Source organism: Sceloporus occidentalis, unplaced genomic scaffold, assembly GCF_023333645.1.
Source record: "Sceloporus occidentalis isolate IW3139 unplaced genomic scaffold, rSceOcc1.0.p SCAF_1, whole genome shotgun sequence".
NCBI lineage: Eukaryota > Metazoa > Chordata > Lepidosauria > Squamata > Phrynosomatidae > Sceloporus > Sceloporus occidentalis.
Genome location: NW_028316981.1, coordinates 3,164,405 through 3,189,071, shown reverse-complemented (window position 1 = coordinate 3,189,071; position 24,667 = coordinate 3,164,405). Strand labels below are relative to the sequence as shown.

Here is a 24,667-nt window from a genome sequence, read left to right as displayed (position 1 = left end):
TGTTGTCTTCCAGGTGCAAAGATCCGTGATGTGACAGAGAGGCTGACAAGACTGGTCAAGCCTACTGACCAATACCCCTTCCTTTTGGTCCACGTGGGAACTAATGATACTGCAAGACACAGCCTTCAGGACATCAAAAGGGATTAAGAGGCGCTTGGTAGGAAGCTGAAAGGAATGGATGTACAGGTTGTCATCTCGTCTCTTCTGCCAGTTGAAGGGCATGGTCCAGGAAGGGAGAGGAAAATAGCAGATGTGAACAACTGGCTCCGCAGATGGTGCCGCCGAGAAGGATTTGGATTCTTCGATCATGGGCTGCGGTTCCATGAGGAGGGACTTCTTGCAACGGATGGGTTGCATCTCACGCAAGTTGGAAGAAATGTTTTTGCCAACAGTCTCAAGAACTTGACCAGGAGAGCTTTAAACTGAGTTCCGAGGGGAAGGGAGACAATATTAAGGAAGGCGAAAGGGATGGCGAAAATAGTCAAACTGACATAGAGGAAACAAGAAAAAAAGTGCAAGGACCCAACAGTGGGAGGCAAAAAACTTGCACAGGCAGCAAGTAAAAGGGACCCATGGTCTGTGATGCCTCTACACTAATGCACAGAGCATGGGAAATAAGCAAGATGAACTCGAACTCCTAGTACAGCAAAGCAAATATGATATAACAGGCATCACTGAAAACTGGTGGGATGAGTCTCATGATTGGAATGTGGAAATAGAGGGGTATAACCTTTTTTTAAAAATAGGCCAAACAGGAAAGGAGGAGGAATAGCACTATATGTCAGAGATATTTACACCAGTGAAGAGATCCAGGACATCAGTACTAGAAGCCAGGTGGAGAGCATCTGGATAAGAATCAAAGGGGAGGGAAACAACAAGGATGTTATGGTGGGAGTCTACTACAGACCCCCAAGTCAGACTAAGGAATTGGATGATATCTTTCTAGAACAGATGACCACACACTCAGAAAGGAGAGATGTAGTAGTGATGGGTGACTTCAACTATCCTGATATTTGCTGGAAGTCAAACTCAGCCAAATCCTCAAGGTCTAGCAAATTCCTCACTTGCCTGGAAGACAATTTCATTGTCCAAAAGGTGGAAGAGGCAACAAGGGGGTCAGCTATTTTAGATCTGATCCTAACCAACAAGGATGACTTGGTTAATGGGGTGCAAGTGGTGGGATCATTAGGTGGAAGTGACCATGTTGTCCTGGAGTTTGTAATACAGTGGAAAGGAGAAGCCAGGCATAGTCAAACACACATTCTAGACTTTAGGAGAGCGAATTTCAGTAAACTTAGAGAAGTATTGAGGGCGATTCCCTGGTCAGAAATACTGAAAGATAAAGGAGTTCGGGACAGATGGGACTTTCTCAAAAGGGAGATACTGAAGGCACAATTTCAAACAGTTCCAGTGAGAAAGAAAAACGGGAGAAGTCTCAAGAAACCAGGATGGATGACTAAGGAACTTTCAACTGAGCTAAGTTTTAAACGGAGCATGTATAAGAAATAGAAAAAGGGGGAAATCACGAAAAAGGAATTCAAAGAAATAGCAGGCATTTGTAGGGGTAAAGTCAGAAAAGCTAAAGCGTAGAATGAACTCAGACTTGCTAGAGAGGTTAAAGACAACAAAAAGGGCTTTTTTTTGGATATGTCCACAGCAAAAGTAAGAAGAAGGAAATGGTAGGGCCACTGCGTCGAGAGGATGGCAAAATGTTAACAGGGGACAGAGAAAAGGCAGAATTACTCAACACCTTCTTTGCCTCAGTCTTCTCAGAAAAGGCAAAGGGTGCTCAACCTGAGGATAATGGAGCAGAGGACAGAACAGGGGAATTTCAGCACAGAATAAGTAAAGAGATAGTAGAGGAACACCTTGTTAATCTAAATGAATTTAAGTCTCCGGGACCAGATGAACTCCATCCAAGGGTATTAAAAGAACTGGCAAATGTAATATCAGAGCCATTGGCAATGATCTTTGAAAACCCCTGGAAAACAGGAGAGATCCCAGCAGACTGGAGGAGGGCAAACGTTGTCCCCATCCTCAAAAAGGGGAAAAAAGAGGATCCCAACAATTATCGTCCAGTTAGTCTGACATCAATACCAGGAAAGATTCTGGAGCAGATCATTAAACAGAGAGTCTGTGAACATCTAGATGGCAATGCCATAATCACAAAAACTCAACATGGGTTTCAGAGAAACAAGTCATGCCAGACAAATCTAATCTCTTTCTTTGATAAAATTACCAGCTTGGTAGATGAAGGGAATGCTGTGGATATAGTATATCTTGATTTCAGTAAGGCCTTTGACAAGGTTTCCCATGACATTCTTGCAAACAAGCTTGTAAAATGTGGACTAGACAAGATAACTGTTACATGGATTTGTAACTGGTTGACCGGCTGAACCCAGAGGGTGCTCAACAATGGCACCTTTTCATCCTGGAGAGAAGTGACCAGTGGGGTCCCACAGGACTCTGTCCTGGGCCCAGTGCTATTCAACATCTTTAGCAATGACCTGGATGACAGAATTGGGAGCATACTTATCAAATTTGCAGATGACACCAAATTAGGAGGAATAGCTAATACCCCAGAGGACAGGATCAAGATCCAAAATGACCTGAATAGACTAGAAAGCTGGGCCACAGCTAACAAAATGAAATTCAACACGGAGAAATGTAAGGTATTGCACTTAGGGCAGAAAAATAAAATGCACAAATATAGGATGGGGGACACCTGGCTGAATGAAACTACGTGTGAAAGGGATCTAGGAGTCCAAGTAGACCACAAGTTAAACATGAGTCAACAGTGTGATGCGGCAGCTTAAAAGGCCAATGCAATTTTAGGCTGCATCAATAAAAGTAGTGTCTAGATCAAGAGAAGTAATAGTGCCACTGTATTCTGCTTTGGTCAGGCCCCACCTAGAATACTGTATCCAGTTCTGGGCGCCACAATTCAGAAAGGACATTGAGAAACTGGAGCGTGTCCAAAGGAGGGCGACAAAAATGGTGAAGGGTCTGGAAACCATGCCCTATGAGGAACGACTTAGGGAGCTGGGGACGTTTAGCCTGGAGAAAAGAAGGTTAAGAGGTGATATGACAGCCCTGTTTAAATATTTGAAAGGATGTCATGTTGAAAAGGGAGCAAGCTTGTTTTCTGCTGCTCCAGAGAACAGGACCCGGAACAATGGATGCAAGCTACAGGAAAAGAGATTCCACCTGAACATTAGGAGGAACTTCCTGACAGTAAGGGCTGTTCAACAGTGGAATGCACTCCCTCGGAAGGTGATAGAGTCTCCTTCCTTAGAGGTCTTTAAACAGAGGCTGGATGGCCATCTGTCAGGGATGCTTTGATTTGGATTTCCTGCATGGCAGGGGGTTGGACTGGATGGCCCTAGTGGTCTCTTCCAACTCTATGATTCTATGATTCTATGATTTATATATCGCCTCATAACATCTAAGTGGTTTACAACTGTAAGCTAATTTGTAAGCAAAGACATGCTAGTGAGGCAGGGATTGCTGCAAAATTCCTAAATACAAGCAATAGCACACATCCAACTGTGTTACTGAGTGATTCTGTTTTAAACATGGAAGAAAAATAAAAAGGTGGACAGAACTATTAATGAGAATAAAATGTTACAGCCTGATCACAGTACTATTAAAACAAAATAGCTTGTATTTTCACTCTTTCCAACTAAAATCAGATTTGAGAAATTAAAAAATGATTACTACTTCAGCTATTCACAATAGTAAATATTTATTTCTTACAGATACTGTTCTGAATACAGAAGAGCATACATGTATATAAAGGTTTTGTTTTTAAAGGAAAACTGTGCTTAAAATATCCAGAATTTTCCTACAACATTCTAACATGAAGCAATATTAAAAGGGGACAAACTCTGCTGTTCTAAATAATGTGTGGATAATAATCCGAGCAAAACTTCTGCTTTGGCATAATCTCACCTTCTGAGCTGCTTGAGATGGACTCATGTTTGTGCTTCCTTTTGGTCTTCCTCTTGGTCTTTTAGGAGACGGCTTTCCCGTTGGTTCCTAAGTACAGGAAGACATGCCATTAAGGCAAAGATTTTAACAAAGATACAACAGTACAAATCTAACTGTCACTGAGTGGTTTTAAATATGAAACAAAATAAAGAGAAGTGGGGAGACAATCATTAATGTGCAAAGAATGTTACACTGTGACCATCTACTTTTTAGCTTATCCACATGGGCTCTGCAGCAACTGTAATCTTAATTGGTTGCATCCAATTATCCAACAGATAATTTTCAAAAATCCAGCATCATTCCAAGAGAAGGAGAAATTCTTGGAATCCCAAGGAGCTCAGACTGCCTTGTCAGGTACAGGAGAGGTGCGGAGGTAAGGCAGGCAGAACTGGATTGAAGAGGGCACAGCCTATGCAAGATAGTTGTTATTTACACACACAAGACCGAGACAAGGCAAAGGAAAAGAAAGCCTGGGTCCCATTCATCTTTGCTTCCCTCCACTTGGTCGCTGTTTATCTCTTTCTTTTTTACTTTCTCAAAGAAGAAAGGAAGTAAAATAATAGTGTACACACACACTCACACGTAAATGGTTCCCTCCTGTGGCCAAAAAGTATTTATACACAAACACAGAAGCCTTACAAACTCCATTTTTCCAGCTTGCCAGGGGTGTGTGCGCGCCACTCTCTTAGTCACTGGAGCTAGCCACCAAATTGCACCCACAACTGACATCAGAATAGAGGAGCAGCAACAACAAACACTCATCACCATACACTGCCAAAAAGTCCAAGAGTGTTCCTATCCACGGGGAATGTGCAAGCCTGTGTCCCACAGCCTCTTTGCCAGACACACATCTATGGGTGAGCAAAGTGTGTGTGTGTGTGTGTGTGTGTGTGTGTGTGCGCATGGGGGGAAGAGATATACTGACTTCTAGCTGCTTTCTAGGTCTCCCTCGTCCTCTCTTCAGTGGTTCTGTGCCATAAATTTTCTCCTGGGCTGCTGCTGGAGAAGAAGTAGAAGGCTGGTGGACTCCTGCACCTTGTGTACTCATTGTGACTCCGTCCTCTTGCTGACTCACTGGCTTTTTCTCTCTGCTCCATTTGACTATGGTATTGCATGTCTTGGAATCATTTACCTGGATGATTTAAAGAATTTAAATTAAATTTAAATTTTAAATCACCAATTAAATGGAGAGGCAGAAAGAGAAAAGTGCCCTTCATCAACACACTCAGACCAAGACACCTATAATCTTTGCAAACTCCTGGAGAACAGGAGAAGTCCCAGCAGACTGGAGGAGGGCAAACGTCATCCCCATCTTCAAAAAGGGAAAAAAAGACGATCCCAACAATTATCGTCCAGTTAGTCTGACATCAGTTCTAGGAAAGATTCTGGAGCAGATCATTAAACAGAGAGTCTGTGAACATCTAGAAAGCAATGCCATAATCACAAAAAGTCAACATGGGTTTCAGAGAAACAAGTCATGCCAGACAAATCTAATCTCTTTCTTTGACAAAATTACCAGCTTGGTAGATGAAGGGAATGCTGTGGATATAGTATATCTTGATTTCAGTAAGGCCTTTGGCAAGGTTTCCCATGACATTCTTGCAAACAAGCTTGTAAAATGTGGGCTAGACAAGGCAATTTGTAATTGGTTGACTGGCTGAACCCAAAGGGTGCTCAACAATGGCTCCTTATCATCCTAGAAAGAAGTGACCAATGGGGTGCCACAGGGTTCTGTCCTGGGCCCAGTGCTATTCAACATCTTTATCAATGACTTGGACTAAGGAAAAGAGGGCATGCTTATCAAATTTGCAGATGACACCAAATTAGGAGGAGTAGCTAATACTCCAGAGGACAGGATCAAAATTCAAAATTACCTCAATAGATTAGAAAGCTGGGCCAAAGGTAACAAAATGAATTTCAGCACAGAGAAATGTAAAGTACTGCATTTAAGGTGGAAAAATGAAATACATAGATATAGGATGGGGGACACCTGGCTTAAGGAGACTTATGCGTGTGAAAGGGACTGAGGAGTCCAAGTAGACCATACGTTGAAGATGAGTCAACAATGCGATGCGGCAGCTAAAAAGGCCAATGTGATTTTAGGCTGCATCAATAGAAGTATAGTGTCTAGATCCAGGGAAGTAATAGTCCCACTATATTCTGCTCTGGTCTGGCCCACCTGGAATATTGTGTCCAGTTCTGGGCACCACAATTCAAAAAGGACATTGAGAAACTGGAGCGTGTCCAAAGGAGGGACACCAAAACATCCTTTTTGAATTGTGGTGCCCAGAACTGGACACAGCATTCCAGGTGGGGCCTGACTAAAGCAGAATAGAGTGGCACTATGACTTCCTTTGATCTAGACACTATACTTCTATTGATGCAGCATAAAATCGCATTGGCCTTTTTAGCTGCCGCATCGCACTGTTGACTCATCTTCAACTTGTGGTCTCCCTAGAGACCTTTCAGACATAAAAGTCTCCTTCGTACAGTATCTTACATTTCCCTCTGCTGAAGTTCATTTTGTTTAGTCCAGACTGGTTCCCAAACGGTGCCCTTTAAGGGATTTTGGACTTCATCTCCCAGAAGCCTCAGCCATGTTGGCCAATAGCCTGGGATTCTGGGATCTGAAGTCCAAAATCTCTTAAAGGGCACCGTTTGGGGACCATTGCAGCCCTCACTTCCAAAGTCTGTTACTTTGCTTATTTCCACCACCACCTTCACCTGGGATCGATCCATCTTCCTTCCTTCCTTCCTTCCTTCCTTCCTTCCTTCCTTCCGGGACAAACCCGACCTTTGTAGGAAAGGGAGAAAAGGCGGCGAGAAAAGTTGCTGCTCCTCCTGCTGCTGCTTCTTCCCCCCGAGTCCTCAGACCAGCGAGTCCCGCTTCCTAGAGCGGCAGAAGGAAACTGTTCAGGTGGGGAGGAGGAAATGGACTTGCCCTCTGACCTCATTTCCGGTCCTTCGCGGAAAGGGTCCCCCTCGATTTTCTGGGTGGGAGGGGGAAATGGAAAAGGCTTTGGGGAAGAAGAAAGAGGAGGATGGAGAGGAAGGAGGAGGAGGAGGTAAAAGGAGGGTCCGAAGGAAGGAGGGAGGGAGGGAGGGAGGGAGGCCTCTCTGGTGAGGATCCCCTCTTGCCTTTGTTGAATAGAATCATAGAGACCCCAAAAAGGGCCACCCAGTCCAACCCCATTCGGCCATGCAGGAACTCTCAGGCAAAGCATCCCCATCGACAGATGGGTCTCTGGAGCAGCAGGAAACAAGCTTGCTCCCTCCTCAATAGGACATCCCTTCAAATATTTAAACACGGCTATCATATCACCTCTTAACCTTCTTTTCTCCAGGCTAAACATCCCCAGCTCCCTAAGTCGTTCATCGGGCAAGGTTTCCAGACCTTTCACCATTTTAGTTGCCCTCCTCTGGACACGCTCCAGTTTCTCAATGTCCTTTTTGAATTGTGGCGCCCAGAACTGGACACAATATTCCAGGTGGGGCCTGACCAGAGCAGGATATAGTGGGACTATTACTTCCCTTGATCTAGACACTATACTTCTATTGATGCAGCCTAAAATCGCATTGGCCTTTTTAGCTGCTGCATCGCACTGTTGACTCATGACTCATAGATGCTGGAAGGATGAATTCATGTTCTTAAGATATTAATTACTTGCTAATTAGCTTACTTGCTGTTCACCGCTATGATCTTTGGAATAGCGGTATATAAATAAAACATATTATTATTATTATTAATATGAACTCCATTGCTAAAAGCTATGCACAGGTTATGATTCCATAGACTTCAATAAAAGCCAAATGCCAGAATGACTTTAAAATTTGGCAGCAGTATAGTGTCTAGAAGGGAAGTCATAGTGCCACTCTATTCTGTGCTAGACACCTGGAATATTGTGTCCAGTTCTGGGCACCACAATTCAAAAAGGAGGTTGAGAAACTGGAGCCATGTGTCCAAAGGAGGGGGACTAAAATGGTGAAGGGTCTGGAGTGGATGGCCCTTGGGTCTCTTCCAACCGTATTCTATTCTATTAAATGCAAAATACAAATAATGAAACAAGTTTGTCAAGAATATAGAAATGTTAAGAAATTCACAACATTCGTTTTAAGAGAACCAGCACAATAAAATTCTTTGCTATTAAAATGAATGCTTTTGATATGTAGCTCTTATCTTAATAGGAACCAAAGCAAATTTTGCCAGCGTCTCAATAGTATATACATTGTTGCCTGCTAATAGTATATAAATTTCTCTGAAGATGCCAGCCACAGATGCCAGTGAAACGTCAGGTATAAACTCTTCTTGAACATGGCCACGTAACCCGAAAAAACTATGTACATACATTTGCTTAAGAGGTGAATGATTTGCAAGGGAATGGAGAATATAACCTAATAGCCTTTGTCTTCTTGGGGATATGTATAGAGAGCAGCATTTCAGCAGATAATGTTGTAAGTCTTCCGCTTCCTCAGGCCTATATAAACCTTTGGGCCACAGGAATTTTGTTATATCTTCCTTTCAGGTAAGCAGTCGCCATACACGGAAATCGTAAGGCTGTATATGCAATTCTTAAAGGGGTCAGTGTAAGATCAAAAAATAACACTCCAAATAATGCTTCAGGTACCATGGAGAAGATGCTGTATGGCATAGCATGAATGTTCTTAGTATTTCTTTTTCAACTGTTGGGATACAGGTGTAGAAACAGGATACCATCCCATGCCCCCCCCCCCAGGGTCACACTGGGCCAAACCTGAGCTTGTCTGAAGCTGCTTTTTGGATGTAACACTTTGATTTTGCCCATTTTGAGATTTGCAGATTTCTAACGGATGCAAGAGCAGTGCCTCGATCTCCTCCTCATGAGGCCGCATTGTCTCCAAAAGGAGAAGGGGTTTGAAACAACACACTTTGCTGGGTGATCTTGGGATTTAATGCCTTTCTCATAAGAAAGGCAATATAAAAAAGAGAGTTGTTGTGATATTTTAAATGGGAGTATAAATTCTTAGATTTGCCATACTTCCTCAAACCACCCCCAATTGGTGACCCTTTCCCCTGAGGAAGCATTCTGAAGAATTGGAGAGCATGCACACGTCTGTGAATTTGAGGTTCATCCAGATGAAGGGACTGCTCCTCTCTGGACTTTGTCAGATGGGTTTCTGAGAAAGGAATGCAGGATTGCAACTCCAGAAAGCAGGCCAAACTCTTGTCTGGAGGATCAGAAGAGGATCCCACCCCTATCCCTTCCACACATTTGCCTCAGATGTTTTTCTTTCCTCCTGGGATGGGAGTGGGGGACAAACTCACTTTTTTCCTGGGAAGGAAGGAGGAAAAAAGGCATAGATATTTGGGGGGTGGGTTTCAAGGGGAATAAGAACCTCCTTACTGGCTGGATAGGTGGTGAGGGGTGTACAGCTCTGGACTTGGCTGGGGGGCTTCCTGGGGCACATGGAGGAATGGGGAACTATTGTGGGATGCCAGAAGGTAGAGTTAGTCCTGAATGGAATGGAGTGGAATTTAAAAAGGATTGCAATGGAATCAGAGGAGAGCATCTCCGCCCCGAACAATCTCACCTCTGCCCCACTTCCTTGCCTTGCCTTGCATAGCAGAATGTTTCTTTTCTCAAGCTAGGGGCTCTTTCCTGCCCCTCATCCTCCCATAGTTCCCAGAGTAGAAAAAAAGCAAAAAGCCAGGGCAGCTTTTCCTACTAGGCCACACTGTTTCTTTTCATGCTTTCAAACTTTATATCTTCATCTATGGCAGGCCCCTTACAAAGGATCTCAAGAAGAAGACTGTGACTCCGTAAAGGCTCACCTGGCAACCAGATGCCTTCCAGGGAAGGCTGAGAGACTCATGGCCAGGGTTAGGCAACCTTTTTGAGCCGGGGGCCAGGTTGCTGTCCCCCAGACAACCGGAGGGGGAGCCAAAAATAAATAATTAAATAATATAGGACAACATTTTCAAATGTAGGACACATTTTTAAAAATGGAGGACATGCGGAAAAATTTGATGATTTTTAAAAAATGTTAATATAAATGCATGTTTCTTAGGCATGATCAAAATGGAGGACATTTGGGTATTATTCCTAGACAGATGACAGAAATGGACTTTCCCTTTCTTGCCAACCCCCCATCCCCCATTCCAAACAGCACATTTCAGCATTGAACATGGCTTTACTTAACATTGCCTCTTGCATATTTCAGAGGCTTATTGCATAACTAAACTCTTTGGGTTTCACACTGAACATGGGTTCACATGGCTATGCATATTGAGCATGTCAAGGTGGACTCACAAGAAGTGATTTGCCCTCGGGTTCAACTGTACTTCTCAGAAGTGTGTACTTGGTCAAGGGACTGTGGTTTTTCTTCACTGCACATGAGTTTGTAAAAATCACAGCAACTTAGATTGGCCATGCCTCTGAAGCTGGCTCATATCAATATCACCATCACCATCCTCCTCCTGCTCCTCTTCTTCTTCTTCCTCCTCCTCCTGCTCCTTCCTCCCTCCTCCTCCTCTTCCTTCCTTCTCTCCCCCTCCTCCTCCTCCCCACGCACCTGCACGAGAGGCCAATGACCCCGTGTGACTGCGCGAGAGGCCTTTACCCCCCTTGCCCACCGCAAAAGGCCTCGCGCACTTGCGCAAGAGGCCAAAGGCCCCACGGGGCCTTTGGCGGCGGCAATCGGCGGCAGGACCAAGCAGGGGCTGGTCTCAGCGGGCCGCATGCGGCCCGCGGGCCGTAGGTTGCCGACCACTGCTCATGGCACTTGAGAAGGCTGTGTTTGTGAATGCGTATATATACACACAGATCTTTTGAGCTGAAGGAAGACTAGCTCTAGTACTAAAGCTCTTTCCACACTCTGTGCCCCAGGCTGACTTTGGAGGGAAGCATTGCTATTTTTTCTTTCTGGCCAGGGGTAGGCATCAAATGACCTTCTAGATGTTGATGGGCTGCAGCTCCCATCAGCTCCTTGGTTAGTTGAAGTAATAAGTGAGGAGTGCAGGGAAGTTCAATCTACTGACATTTGGAGGGCCAAAGGATCCCCTGTCCTGCCTTAGGCCTGAATCATGTGGGTAATCTCAGCTGGACACTTTTTTGTTTTTTTCTGATGGAGAAAGAAGGAGCCCAACAGAGGAGCCATTTGTGATTCTATCCTATCAATTTGTCTTCAACGTACAGGACCCTGTAAATGAGATGCCTCAAAGGGACCCTTTTATTAATGGACTTCCTCAGGTCTTGCAAGCTCAGCACCTTGTCTTCCTTGGTGGAGTCAATCCCTCTGTGTTGGGGCCTCCCTCTTTTCCTTCTGCCTTTGATGTTATACATACTATTATCATCTTTTCCAGTGAGTTGTGTCCTCTCACAATGTGTCCAAAATATAATAACCTTAATTTAGTCATTGTGGCTTCTAGGGAGAAATCAGGCTTGATTTGGTCTCCAGAACTATGGAAAGAGGATAGTCTCTGTGGAATTCCTCCTCTACGGAATAAACTGCAGGAAACATGCCTTTGGAACAGGTAAACATTTGCCCTCTCCTTCTTTGCTATTGAGCCATTGAGAAAGTGCTGCAGTTGTGGGCCCCAAATATTGAAAACCAATGTTGAAGGATTCCCCTCCCCCCAGGGTACTTCAAATTCCACTCCCCTCCAGTTGAAAATTTGGCTTGTCAATCTGGGACGCAACTGATAGATGGGTGTCATTTTCTCACCTGCCGTGTGGCTTAGTTGATAAATGTTTCCTGACATCTTGCTCTTGCTTTTTCGCCAGCCAGTCAGGGCCAGAGGTGGTGACTGGGCTTCCTGCCCAATGCTGGCCCTTCAGTGAACCCTCAGGCCTATCAACAGGGCTTGCCCTATACCTGTGTTAACATTAAATCCATGGCTTTTAGGCAGGGTTGGTGCTAAGACTTTGGTAGAGGATTCAGGCTGACATAGGCGCGTTACAGACCGCCCAAAATGGGTGGTCTGCCGGCGCCATTGGTTCCTGCGTCCAGGAACCGCAGTGGTCAAACCGCACAGTTCCCGGACACAGCAAAGAGAAGCCCTAAAATGGTGCTTCTTTTTGCGCCCCAGAAGTGGTGCCGCGAGGTGCTAGTCGCACATTCGCAGTGTCACTTCCGCCATGCGATGTGCGGTCACTATGCGTCCGCTACAGCAAGATGGCGGTGCCCGTGTAGAACGGGTGCTGCCATTTTGTACGCGCAGAGTGCGTACTTTCAGCACATCTGTAACGCGCCTTAGACAAGCCATCATAAATGGCAGCAATGGCTAGCTGATTATCTTTCTGTTCTTGTATTTTTACTGCCAGGGATGGGAAGCAGTCCTTGTGGTATGCTCAGCTTTATGTGCCAAAATAACTCAACATAATTGTCAAAGTAATGGGAATTAAAGGCAGTGAAAATCCAAAACATCTGCAGGACACTAGACTAGGAAATGATGTCTTAGAATAAGCCAGTTAGTAATAATTGGGAGGATTTATGTGGAATAACTTCCATGTACTAAATAAAACCTCCCTTGATATCAGAAGACTAGTTTATTAAGGAGCCAGGTTATAACTCTTATGTACTACATTCGAAGATGCAGATAGTTAATGAAAAGTTATTCTGAAGCAATCCAATCCCAGGAGTGGTGACGCAGGAGTTAAATGCCTGTATTGAAGCCACTCACAAACCATGAGGTTGTAAATTTAATACCAGCCAGGTGTTCAGGGTCAACTCAGCCTTGCATCCTTCCGAGATTGCTAAAATGAGTACGCAGCTTGTTGGGGACAACTGGCTTAAAGGGGTGCTTAAGTGCACTGAAAAGCAGTATAGAAATGTACTTGCTATTGCTCCAGTTCTGCTGGAGATGCATCATTTTCTCCACATTAGATGATGGCTGAATGGGGGCTGTTTTCTGTTGCAGGTTACTTTTGGGGATGTGGCTGTGTATTTCACAGAGGAGGAATGGAACCTGCTGGATCAAAACCAAAGAACTTTGTACATTGAAGTCATGATGGAAAACTATGAAAATGTGTCTGTCCTGGGTAAGAAGCTTGACTCTATTGCCCTTCCTACGTCTCTTTCTCTTGGACGCATTACAGACCGCCCAAAAGCGGGCAGTCTGCCGCCGCCGTCATTAGCTGCGTCGAGAAGCCCCAGCGGCCAGATCGCGAGGCTTTCCGGTGCAGCTAAAAAGAAGCGCCGAAATGGCGCTTCTTTTTGGCACCCAGAAGTGGCGCCGTGAGGCGCGCACTCGCGGCATCACTTCCGCTGTGCGACGTCCAGACGCTGTGCGTCCGAGACATAAAGATGGCGGCGCCCATGTGGACGGGCGCTGCCATTTACTCCGCACGTACTAGGGACGGGGCCGGTTAGGAAGGTAAGACCCTTCCTAACCCTAGCACGCCCCTTCCTAACCCTAGTACGTGCAGAGCGCGTACTAAATGGCGGCCTGTAATGTACCATAGTATAACTCTACTAGAAAACAAGGTGCACACTTCCAACAGCTGTGAAATATTTTTCTTGTATTTTTTGCTGATGAAGTAGTAAAAAGGGAGACATACTGCAGGTGGGTGTACTGAACACAAGCGTGCAACACACACTGAGTATGTATTCTTCAGGGCCTTCCTAAAGGATACATATTGAGAGTATACTGCTCTCTTGTGTGAGAGCAGCAGATAGAAAAAGTGTCTCCTGGGGGCCAATCAAGCTCCTTAGGGCCATTGTGTGGCCACCAGGCTCCCCAGAGATTTTCTTCCTTATCTGGTTTTTGCTTAGTTGAACCATGCCCCCTGAATAAAAATGCTCCAGAACTCTCTAGGATTTCAGGGGGATCAATTTTGCCACATTACTTGACTCCCTTTGGACCGTTTTATGCTCTTTAGGAGCCTCCATCTCCTAGGCCTGAAAAATGGCAAAATTGCACCCATATCCTCCAGGGGATGTTAGGGGATATATAGAAGCAGAACATGTTTCAAATATGTGGGCCCCCCCGCCCATTATAGACTCATGGATTCACAGAGTTGGAAGTACAATCTCTGCTATACAAGAATACATAATCAAAGCACTCCTGATATATGGCCTTCTAGCCTCTATTTAAAAACCTCCAAAGAAAGAGACTCCACTACATTCTGAGGCAATGTATTCTACTATCATGCAGCTCTCACTATTGGGAAGTTCTTCCTAATGTTTACGTGGAATCTCTTTTCCCAAACGGTTGCCCACCTATGTCCAAGAAACTCTTTGTAGTCTTTACCCTTACTGAAATCTGCTCCTCATCCTGGCTCATCCATGAAGCTTTCCGATGATAACGTGGATTTCCAATTCTTTAGTTCAGTCTTTGCTATTGAAGCTCCTATCATAGTTAGTTTGATTTGTCTCTGGACAGGAGGTACCTCTAGGAAAGACCAAAATAGGGCCAGAAAGCAGTGGCCTATTAGGCAGCTGTTTGTCTCCAGATCCTTCTGCTCAGAGATGTTTCATTTCATTACCTATTGTGACTAATATCCATGTGGGGTTGGGGGAGAGAACACAATAATAATAATAATAATAAAATTTTATTTCTATACCGCCCTTCTAGAAATCAGGGCGGTGTACAACAAGCAATCCATACAATCAAACATATTAAAATACATTAAAAACATTACAATAAAAACAAGCAAACTCATGCCAGCTCAACCAGCTGACGAAGGAGGGGAGAGAGAGTATACTGGGGGGTAGAATCAGGGGTAGGCACACTCGAAAAGATATGTCTTCAACCCCTTCTTAAATTGGGCCAGGGAGGTGGCCGAGCAGAGCTTGGCGGGCAGCGAGTTCCAGAGGTTGGGGGCCGAGGTGGTAAAGGCCCTCCTGGTGGTAGTAACTAATCTGACCTCTGGAACTCTTAATAATTGCTGCCCAGTTGATCTGAGTGTGCGGGGCGGATTGTACGGAGAGAGGCGGTCCTCCAGGTACCCTGGGCCCAAGCCATTTAGGGCTTTATAGGTAATAACCAACACCTTGTATTGCGCCCGGAAGCGAATAGGCAGCCAATGAAGGTCTTTAAGCACAGGTGTTATGTGACTGGCCCTGGAAGTACCGGTGACCAGTCGTGCTGCCATATTCTGCACTAATTGCAGCTTCCGGGTATGGTACAAGGGTTGCCCCATGTAGAGCGCATTGCAGAAGTCCAATCGAGAGGTTACCAGAGCGTGTACTACAGTTTCAAGGTCCCTCCGGTCCAGGTAGGGACGCAGCTGGCGTATCAGCCGAAGCTGATAACAGGTGCTCCTGACCGTCGCATCCACCTGAGAAGTAAGATGGAGCGACGAGTCAATAAGCACCCCCAGACTGCGTACTGAGTCCTTCACAGGAAGCGTGATCCCATTCAGGACAGGTGGAACCACCGCCATCCCTGGGCCAGGAGAACCTATCACGAGCACTTCCATTTTCTCTGGATTCAGGCTGAGTCTGTTTTCCCTCATCCAGCCCATTACCGATTCCAGACAAGTCACGAGAGGAGAGATGCCATCCCTGGTCACTGCATCAGTCAGAGACATAGAGAAAATTATTTGGGTGTCATCAGCGTACTGATAACCCCGCGCCCCATGACTCCGGATGATCTCTCCCAGCGGTTTCATGTAAATGTTAAAAAGCATGGGAGACAGAATGGCTCCTTGAGGAACCCCAGATGTAAGGGCCCTCTTGTCGGAGCACACGTCCCCCAGCTGCACCATCTGGAATCTCCCGGAGAGGTAGGATCGGAACCACTGGAGCGCAGTGCCCCCGATTCCCACCTCTACCAGGCGCTCCAGAAGGATACCATGGTCTATGGTATCGAAAGCCGCTGAGATGTCCAAGAGCACTAACAGGGACACACTACCCTTGTCTATGCTCAGACGGAGATCATCGGCCAAGGCGACCATGGCAGTCTCAACCCTGTAACCCGCCTGAAAACCGGTTTGAAATTGGTCTAGATAATCCGTTTCAGCCAAGATTGATTGAAGAGTTACAATAGTAACTCTTCCTCTGATGGTGCTTTTCTTTTGGGATCTTAATCTTGCTCAGCTCCGGAAGTTGTTTGCAGAAGGTCTTCCTATCTTAATGCTGGGATTCAGTCTTGTCTTTGCTTGTCCTTCTTCACAGGAGATCCCTGGAGGAAGACAAATGTACACACTGATCTACATCTTAGGAGCTGCCAGAGAGTCCATATACCAGACGAAGAATACAGATGGCAAGAGATTAGAAAATATTTGTCCTATTATTCACATTTTGTGAGCTATGCAAGAGTCCAAACTAGAAAGAAATCATACAGATGCCAAAAGTGTGGAAAAGGTTTTGCTCTCAACTCACACCTTTTGAAACATCAGAGAGCCCACACAAGAGAGAAACCATTGATATGTAAGGAGTGTGGGAAACGTTTTGTTCACAGATCAGCAATTGTGATTCATCAAAGAGTGCACGCAGGAGAGAAACCACACAGATGCCAGCAGTGTGGAAAACATTTTGCAGACATTTCAAACTTTTTGAAGCACCATAGAATCCACACAGGAGAGAAACCATACCAATGCCAGCAGTGTGGCAAATGTTTTGCTCACAAGTCACACTTTAAAGAACACCAGAGAGTTCACACTGGAGATAAACCATACAAATGCCAGCAGTGTGGGAAATGCTTTTCTCAGAATTCACACATTTTGAGGCATCAAAGAATCCACACTGGGGAGAAACCATTCAAGTGCCAGCAATGTGGAAAAGATTTTTCTTGCCGTTCAAATCTTGTGACTCATCGGAGCATCCACACAGGAGAGAAACCATACAAATGCCAGCAATGTGGAAAAGGTTTTTCTCGGAATTCACTCATTTTGAGACATCAAAGAACCCACACTGGGGAGAAACCATTCCAATGCCAGCAGTGTGGAAAAGGTTTTGCTCGCAAGTCAGACCTTGTGATTCATCAGAGATTGCATACAGGTGAAAAGCCACACAAATGTCAGGACTGTGGGAAATCTTTTGCTGACAAGTCAAACCTTATGAGGCACCAAAGGGTCCATACAGGAGAGAAACCATACCAATGCCAACAGTGTGGGAAATGTTTTGCTCACAAGCCACATGTTGTAATCCATCAGACTGTCCACACAGGAGAGAAACGCTTTAAATGCCAGCAGTGTGAGAAATGTTTTTCTCGGAATTCACACCTTTTGAGGCATCAGGGAGTGCACACTGGAGAAATCCATTCAAATGTTAGGAGTGTGGAGAATATTTTGCTCACAAGTCAGCCCTTGTGACTAATCAGAGTGTCCACACAGGAGAAGAATCATACAAATGCCATGACAAAACATTTTTCTAGATCTTTGGATGTGTATGGGCAGCAGGGGAGGATTACCTCATGGCCTCTATGAAAGGCAGAGTTCACCTCGAGTGTGAAGGCTGGATCCAGACAAAACAGTTGGGCCGGATGATCCAGAGTTTTGCTGAAAGTCAGTCCTTGGGATTAATCAGAGAATCCATCCTGAAAATGTCAGCAGTGTGAGGATTGCTTTGCTCAGAATTCATATCTCAATTCACATTAGGTACCAGGAGTGTGAGAAATGTTGTGGTTGTGACTGAAGCCTTTGAAGCCTCAGGACTTTTCAGGAAAGCAGTCATGACTTGCTTGTGTTTTCCCGCAGAGCTCTGTGTGAGAAGAGGCTTTGATGGCATTTTGCCAGTTTGGCAAGGAATTCTACTTAGTAGAATACTATCCAGATCAAGGGATGAATGTAACATTACTCACTCAATGCCCAGGTTTCTCAGTTGGTTTGGGGGAATTATGTTCAATTTGTTCAATGTATGAAATTAAGAAAGAAGTTTCATATTAAGTAAAAATAATTATAAGAGATAAATTAAAGGCCATATCTAACTTGCTTTTGAAATAATATGCCTAGTTTTTTTATTATTTGATGCTTGATGTTTGATCTGTCAAAACAAAATTAGTATATAAGAATACTTATATACTTATGATATTAAATTCAAAGAGGGTTTTAAAATGTGATAAGTAAGAGAGAGAGATATGAAAGGTGTTTATAGTTTTCAAGATTTCAAGAACTCTTCTCTGTGGTGTATCCCCCAGATCCAGGCCACAGCCAAGCCCTTTAGATTCTTTCTCTACAATATTGCTAAAATCTGTCCATTTCTCTCAGCCTCTACTGCCAAGACCCTGGTCCACACCCTGGTGGTCTCACAATTAGATTATTGTAACCTCCTTCTGGTAGGGCTTCCTCTCACCTCTGTCCAGCATTCAGCTGCATGCATTATTACATCCGCTCTCGACTTTTACCATGTTTCTCCTCTTTTATCATCCCTTCACTGGCTTTCCTTCCTCTTCCATATTCAGTATAAGCTCCTGTTGTTCACTTTTAAAGCCTTGCATGGGCTGGCCCCTCCTTATTTATCTAACCTTCTTCTCCTCACATTCTCACTCATGCCCTGATAGTCAAGGTCTGCTGTCCCAGCCTAGGATCTTCACTGCCCCGTCCTGGATTCATCCCTTCTCACTTGCTGCCCCTCACCCCTGGAGCCTTCTTCCCCCACGAGCCGCACGGCTCATCACTTCTTTAACCAGTGTCAAAACTGATTTGAAGACTATATTGTTGTTGTTTGCTTTTTTATCTAATTCTATCTTGTATTATCTATTGATATATATATATATATATATATATATATATATATATATATATATTAGAATGTACGCCATTGGCAGGTTTCATTTTTATCAATTTTATTGTTTGTATGTACAGCGCTGTGTAAATCTACAGTGCTATATAAAGTATAATAATAATAATAATAATAATAGTTAGTTAGTTGGCATCTATGCTGTAGTGGTGGAATATTATTAGAGGGAGATATACTTAGAAGAGATTAGAAAGTTCATTAGTGCTAGAATAATCCTCTCACTGAATGTGACGAACATAAAGATTATTAACCTATTATTGACTTTTTATAGAAATGAAGAATGCATTTTAATATGTTTGGATTGTGTTTATTATTAGGCAGACTTTACAGAAAAGAGTTAGGATAGAGTTATAAAATGGCATAACTGGTAAAAAGAAGATGGGCAATCACTTTTAGCTTTAGCTTTTTTACTGCTAGTTTTTTGGCTATCTGTTCTTTCTTTGTTTTTTCCTCTGTTTTCTTGGTTTTGTATTTTGTATTGTATATTGGTCTTTATTTTTATGTGTCTGGTACAATCATTAAAAAAACACTTTTGAGGCCTCAGAGAATCCATATAAGAGAAAATCCATACAACTGCCAGTAGTTTGGGAAATGTTTTTCTCACAGCTCAGGCATTGTGACTCAGAATCCACACATGGAGAAACCATTCAGATGAAAGACTCTGGGAAGTCGCCCTCCCCCCCCTCCACCCCAGAATTCACTTTTTTCCTAGTAGATAAGGATATAACATCCTGAATCATGTTTATTCCTCCCCAATTGATCCCAGCAGGTAGGACAAGCTTAAAGAGGGGCATCCCCCTGGTCATATCAGGGACATGTGATGGATTGCCCTGGGCCTGATTTGGAGGCACAGTCAGAAGACTCGGACTCTGAAGACATGGAGGAGGCTGAAGAAGGGGCAGATCTCAGGTTGCCTGGATCTGCAGTCCTAGAGGAGGCTCAGGAAGCTGCAGTTCAGGAAGCTACATTGGGAGAAATTGACTCTATAGACCAGCGATGGCAAACCTTTTCAAGTTTGCATGCCTGGGGCACAGCTTCTTCCCAGCAGGATGGGGCTGTGTGCTGGGGGCGGGGCTTTTGGCCTTGGGGCGGGACTGTCAGCGCAACTGCTGGGGTCCAGCAACCACTGTCAGCAACTCAAACGAGTCCTGGGGTTAAATCAGACCTTTGTAGCAGAGCTAGCAATTTTAGAAGCAGAAGTGTGGCTCCAAAAGCAGTTGAGACAACAGCAACTAGATGTCTTCCAGGAACTGAAGCAATGCAGGAACCTCTGGGGACACTCAGCAAAGCAATGCAAGACTTCTACTGACAAAACACCAGAGAAGCCAAATCTCCCGAAGTGCTCTTTATTCACAGTGCTATTATACAAATACAGATCTCCAAAACTCCAAACCAACTCCTACTACAAACCCACAAGCTATCCCTTGCAACCCCTGGGTTTATATAGACTCCAGACCATGTGGTCTCCCAAACCCAGTGAGTTCCTGTGTGTAACCATGTCATGTGTCTCCTGTGCAATCCAGACACATGGTTTCATCATCCATGGCTACGTGCACCTAGACACTAAAGTGTCCTTGAACCAATGAGCATCAGCTGTGCTGATCAACCTTGTCCTTCTGCTGAAATGCTCATGGTCAAACACACACACATCAAGCATTTCCCTGTGTGCTGTGTTTTAACTCTTCAAATCCCTGACAGGGACTTCCATTTTCTGGAGGTGGGAGTCCCACCCCAAGGGGCGGGGCTTCCAGGGCAGGGCTTCTCTCGCCGCCCATTCCACAGCCCCCAGCTGTCTCTGAGAGGCAGCTGTGGGTCACCAAAGGCCCGTGGGGGGCAGAGCCATGGGCACAAGCCCAGTCCTCTTCCCAGACCTTTCCTGACCCCCAATGGGCTCTCTGGGGAGCAAACTCTGGGTGACAAAGGACCCATGGAGGGCCCCAGGAGCCAGCATGCTGCCGTTCTTGCCCCCCCCCCCCCCAGCAGTTCCTCGCCTAGAGCTCGCTCTCAAGAGAGAGCCCTGGGTGAAGAAGAGTCTGTGGAAGGGCCCAGGAGCCGGCATGCTGCCACTGCTCCTCTTCATGGACTTTTCCTTGCCCCCAGCTGTGTCTCCGGTGATAACTGGAGGCTGGAAAAGGTCTCTGGGGAGGAGCTACCAGCATGCGCCGGTCACTCTTCCTCCCCTCGCCCTTTTCTGAGCCTCGAAGTGTCTGGGAGAGGCCAGGAGAAGGCTGGGAGGAGGAGACCAGAAAAAGGCAGGGAGGAGGCAGAACAGGCACACATGTGCCTCTTCCGTCTTCTCCCTTGCCCGCGCCTGGCGAAATGGCGTTGCATGTAGGGTTGCCATAATTGTCCACTTTTACCAGGGACAAAATGTGGAACAAATTCAAGACCAAACTGTAGGACAACTGCAGGACAAAACTCAGCCCAAAATGTAGGACATTGAAGAAAAATGGTGGACCTTAAATGTCCTACATTTTGAGCTGAGTTTTGTTCTGCAGTTGTCCTAAAGTTTGGTCTCGAAGTTGTCCTACATTTTGTCCCTGGTAAAAGTGGACAATTATGGCAGCCCTAGTTGCATGCCACTTCCAACACATGTGCCATAGGTTCGCCAACACAGCTATAGGCTGCAGGTGCTAAGACTGGAGCAAAGACAGGTCAAGGAGTCTGAGGCGTTCTTCCAGGCTAGAAGCCAAGAGGAGAGCTAATAGGTTTCAGCTGAGAGATGCGGAGGCCTTTTAAAAGACTCCAGCTGCTGAGATTCTTTGCAGCTGACAATCTATCCTGCAGCCTGGTTGTGCCTGTGTTCCTTGCCATCTGACTTACGACTTCAGTTATCTGACTTCTGGACTTGCCTTGTGACTATGCTCCTGCCTCTGCCCTTTGCTGTAACTGACTGTTATTGTGAGACCTTTGGACCGGACTCTGGACTGCTTGGTCAACTCCCCTGCTGTGCTGTCTTCCGTAGAGGTAAACAGGACAGGACAACCCCCTTTGTCTTCAGTCTTTTCCTGCCTACCACTCCCAAAGGACAAGATTTTCATAGCCCTGGCTATTGCCCTTCTTTACTTTTAAAAAAACCTCTTAGTCTCCCTTTCTCTCTCTCTGTCCTTCTTTCTAACTCCCTCACATCTCTGCCTCTCTTCCTGGTCCCTTTGCCATTCTAAGGAGACCTGGAGTCCTGGCACTCCTTGGCCCTTTAATTAGGGTGCCCAGAAAGGAGCAGCAAGTCTTTGCGACGGTGGAGAGTTCCTCCCCGTTCCGAAGACAGGCAGCTGTGGAAGATGGCAGTGGCGGCTTGTTAGAGGAGCAGCAATGGCTACAGCCTCAGAGGGAGCCATCAGGCAGACCCAGCAACATCTTGGACTGCCTGAAGGAGGAGGCCCCTCCCTCCTCAACTGTCATCTTGGCCTCAGAGGGAGCCATCAGGCAGACCTAGCAACATCGGGGACTGCCTGAAGGAAGAGGCCCCTCCCTCCTCAACTGTCATCTTGGCCTCAGAGGGAGCCATCAGGCAGACCTAGCAACATCGGGGACTGCCTGAAGGAAGAGGCCCCTCCCTCCTCAACTGTCATCTTGGCCTCAGGGGGAGCCATCGGGCAGACCCAGCAACATCGGGGACTGCCTGAAGGAGGAGGCCCTTCCCTCCTCAACTGTCATCTCGGCCTCAGAGGGAGCCATCAGGCAGACCTAGCAACATCGGGGACTGCCTGAAGGAAGAGGCCCCTCCCTCCTCAACTGTCATCTTGGCCTCAGAGGGAGCCATCAGGCAGACCAGCAACATCTTGGACTGCCTGAAGGAGGAGGCCCCTCCCTCCTCAACTGTCATCTCGGCCTCGGAGGGAGCCATCAGGCAGACCCAGCAACATCAGGGACTGCCTGAAGGAGGAGGCCCCTCCCTCCTCGGCTGTCATCTCGGCCTCGGGGGGAGCCATCGGGCGGACCCAGCAACATCGGGGACGGCCTGGGGGAAGAGGCCCCTCCCTCCTCAACTGTCATCTCGGCCTCAGAGGGAGCCGTCAGGCAGACCCGGCAACATCTTGGACTGCCTGGGGGAAGAGGCCCCTCCCTCCTCAACTGTCATCTCGGCCTCAGAGGGAGCCATCAGGCAGACCAGCAACATCTTGGACTGCCTGAAGGATGAGACTTCTCCCTCCTTTAACTGTGTTTTTTATTGTATTATGATTTTACTGTACACCGCTATGATCATCGCGGAATAGCGGTATATAAATAAAACATATTATTATTATTATTATTATTACAGCCAGGAAAAAGCAGAAGCCTTTACACCACACCTTTGGCACAGCACCACCATCCAACCCACGAAGCACAATGAAGGGCCTCTCATGGGTCTGGGACCTGGTGGTGTGGAAGGTGGCTGCAGCAGCCACATTTGGGTGCCTTGGACACCCTGGGAAGGAGGGGAAAAGAGGGTGGCTCTCCTCACACTCCCCCTCCCCCCATGTAAGACACTCAAAAAGCCATGCCATGAAGGAGACCATAATGCCCATAAAGGCCAGCACGAGGAGGAGGATGACACAATTTGCTGTCCAGTGCAGTTGCCATATGGGCTCCATGTAGGAGGATGTCAATATGTCCCTTTCTGGCATGAATAAACTGTACAACCTCCCACTTGCAGTGAAGGACAGACTGCAGGTCCCCCGGTGGATGCATCAATGTCAGCACTGGTGTCCTCAGCAGTTTTTGTTTTTTTGCAGAGACGGGGAGGATGCATTGAAGTTACCAGAAAAAAGGAGCATCAATCTCAATGGTGACTAGGGCAACCATGCACTGGACTAAGGAGCTACTGGGTGAATTGCCGCTGAGCGAAACCAGGTTCAGACAAAGTCTGGGCAAGACCCTGAAGGCCTCATCCTTTACAGCAGACAGAACATTGAATGCTGTACAGTTTTGTGCGAGGGACCAGGCCACAACAGTGGCGGTGAGGCAGCAGTTGTGACTCAAGAACTCGAACGCAGATGCAAAATTGAAACAGAACTTAGCATTTGCACCCTTCCTCAGCTCAAAATTGTTTAGAGAATTGCTTGTGGAAGATAAAGACAAAAAGAGAACATTAGCCTCCAATTATTATTATTATTATTATTATTATTATTATTATTATTAACTTTATTTATAAAGTGTCATAAATCTACATGGCACTGTACAAAACCAAGTAAAATCAAGAATATAAAAGCCTGCCTATGGCATACAATCTAAAAGTTAAAACAACAAATTAAAAACATCATATAAAACAAGTTAAAACAGCAATATCCACTATCAAGCATCGGAACAACCAGGACACAATCACAAACTCTCCGGGAACGCTTCCCTAAACAATGTGGTCTTTAACTCGGCTTTGAAGCTGGTTAGAGACGTGTTGAGTCGTGCTTGTAAGGGGAGGAAGTTCCAGGAGTGAGGGGCGGCAAGCGAGAATGGGCGAATCCGGGATGGGGCAGTGGAAGTCCTGCGCTGGGATAGGAGACCTTGGCTACCAGAATGGAGGGAATGAGTGGGAATGTAGGGAGAAAGTAGTTCAGAGAGGTAGGGAGGGGCCAGCCCATACAGGGCTTTAAAGGTGAGCAGGAGAAGCTTGTACCGAATTCGGAAGGGAAAGGGGAGCCGGTGAACGGATGACAACAGAGGGGAGACATGGTCATACCGGCAAGTGAGTGAGATAATACGAGCAGCTGAGTGCTGAACAGAGATCAATGGGTGGAGGTGAGAGAGAGGAAGCCCTGCCAAGAGAAGGTTGCAGTAGTCAAGTTGAGAGACCACTAGGGCATGGACCAAAGTCTTTGCAGTAGAAGCAGAGAGATATGGACGGATTTTGGAAATATTATAGAGAAAAAATCTACAGATCTTGGCTGTGGCCTGGATAAATGAGGGATAAATGACAGAGAGGAGTCGAAGATGAAACCAAGACTGCGGGCTTCCTGAACCGGCTGAATAGAGATGTTGTTGCCAGAGATAGAAAAGGAATATTGAAGGGTGGGCTTAGGAGGGAAGACAAGAAGCTCCG

At 45.9% G+C, this 24,667-nt stretch overlaps 2 protein-coding genes across 2 annotated transcripts in view; one reads left to right on the top strand and one right to left on the bottom strand.

The window, feature by feature from the left end:
• Positions 1–6,854, bottom strand: part of LOC149320392 (uncharacterized) — a 35,824-nt gene extending 28,970 nt beyond the window's left edge. The window contains exons 1-3 of the mRNA XM_089500464.1: positions 6,715–6,854; positions 4,916–5,122; positions 3,952–4,038 (exon numbers count right to left, since the gene is read on the bottom strand). Coding sequence (XP_089356590.1) covers positions 3,952–4,038; positions 4,916–5,122; positions 6,715–6,729 — 309 coding nt within the window. The 5' untranslated portion in view covers positions 6,730–6,854. The remainder of the gene's footprint in view (positions 1–3,951; positions 4,039–4,915; positions 5,123–6,714) is intronic.
• A 4,341-nt stretch (positions 6,855–11,195) lies between these two features.
• LOC149320391 (uncharacterized) lies at positions 11,196–18,565 on the top strand. The gene is made up of 3 exons (XM_089501704.1): positions 11,196–11,500; positions 12,887–13,007; positions 16,087–18,565. Exons 1-3 carry the CDS (start codon positions 11,486–11,488, stop codon positions 17,223–17,225), a joined length of 1,275 nt encoding a protein of 424 aa, XP_089357830.1. The 5' UTR covers positions 11,196–11,485; the 3' UTR covers positions 17,226–18,565.
• Positions 18,566–24,667: the final 6,102 nt, after the last annotated feature.

Coding starts and splice junctions, on each gene's coding strand:
- LOC149320391 (XM_089501704.1), top strand. Junction 13,008..16,086: donor TGAAAATGTGTCTGTCCTGG/GTAAGAAGCTTG, acceptor CCTTCTTCACAG/GAGATCCCTGGAGGAAGACA.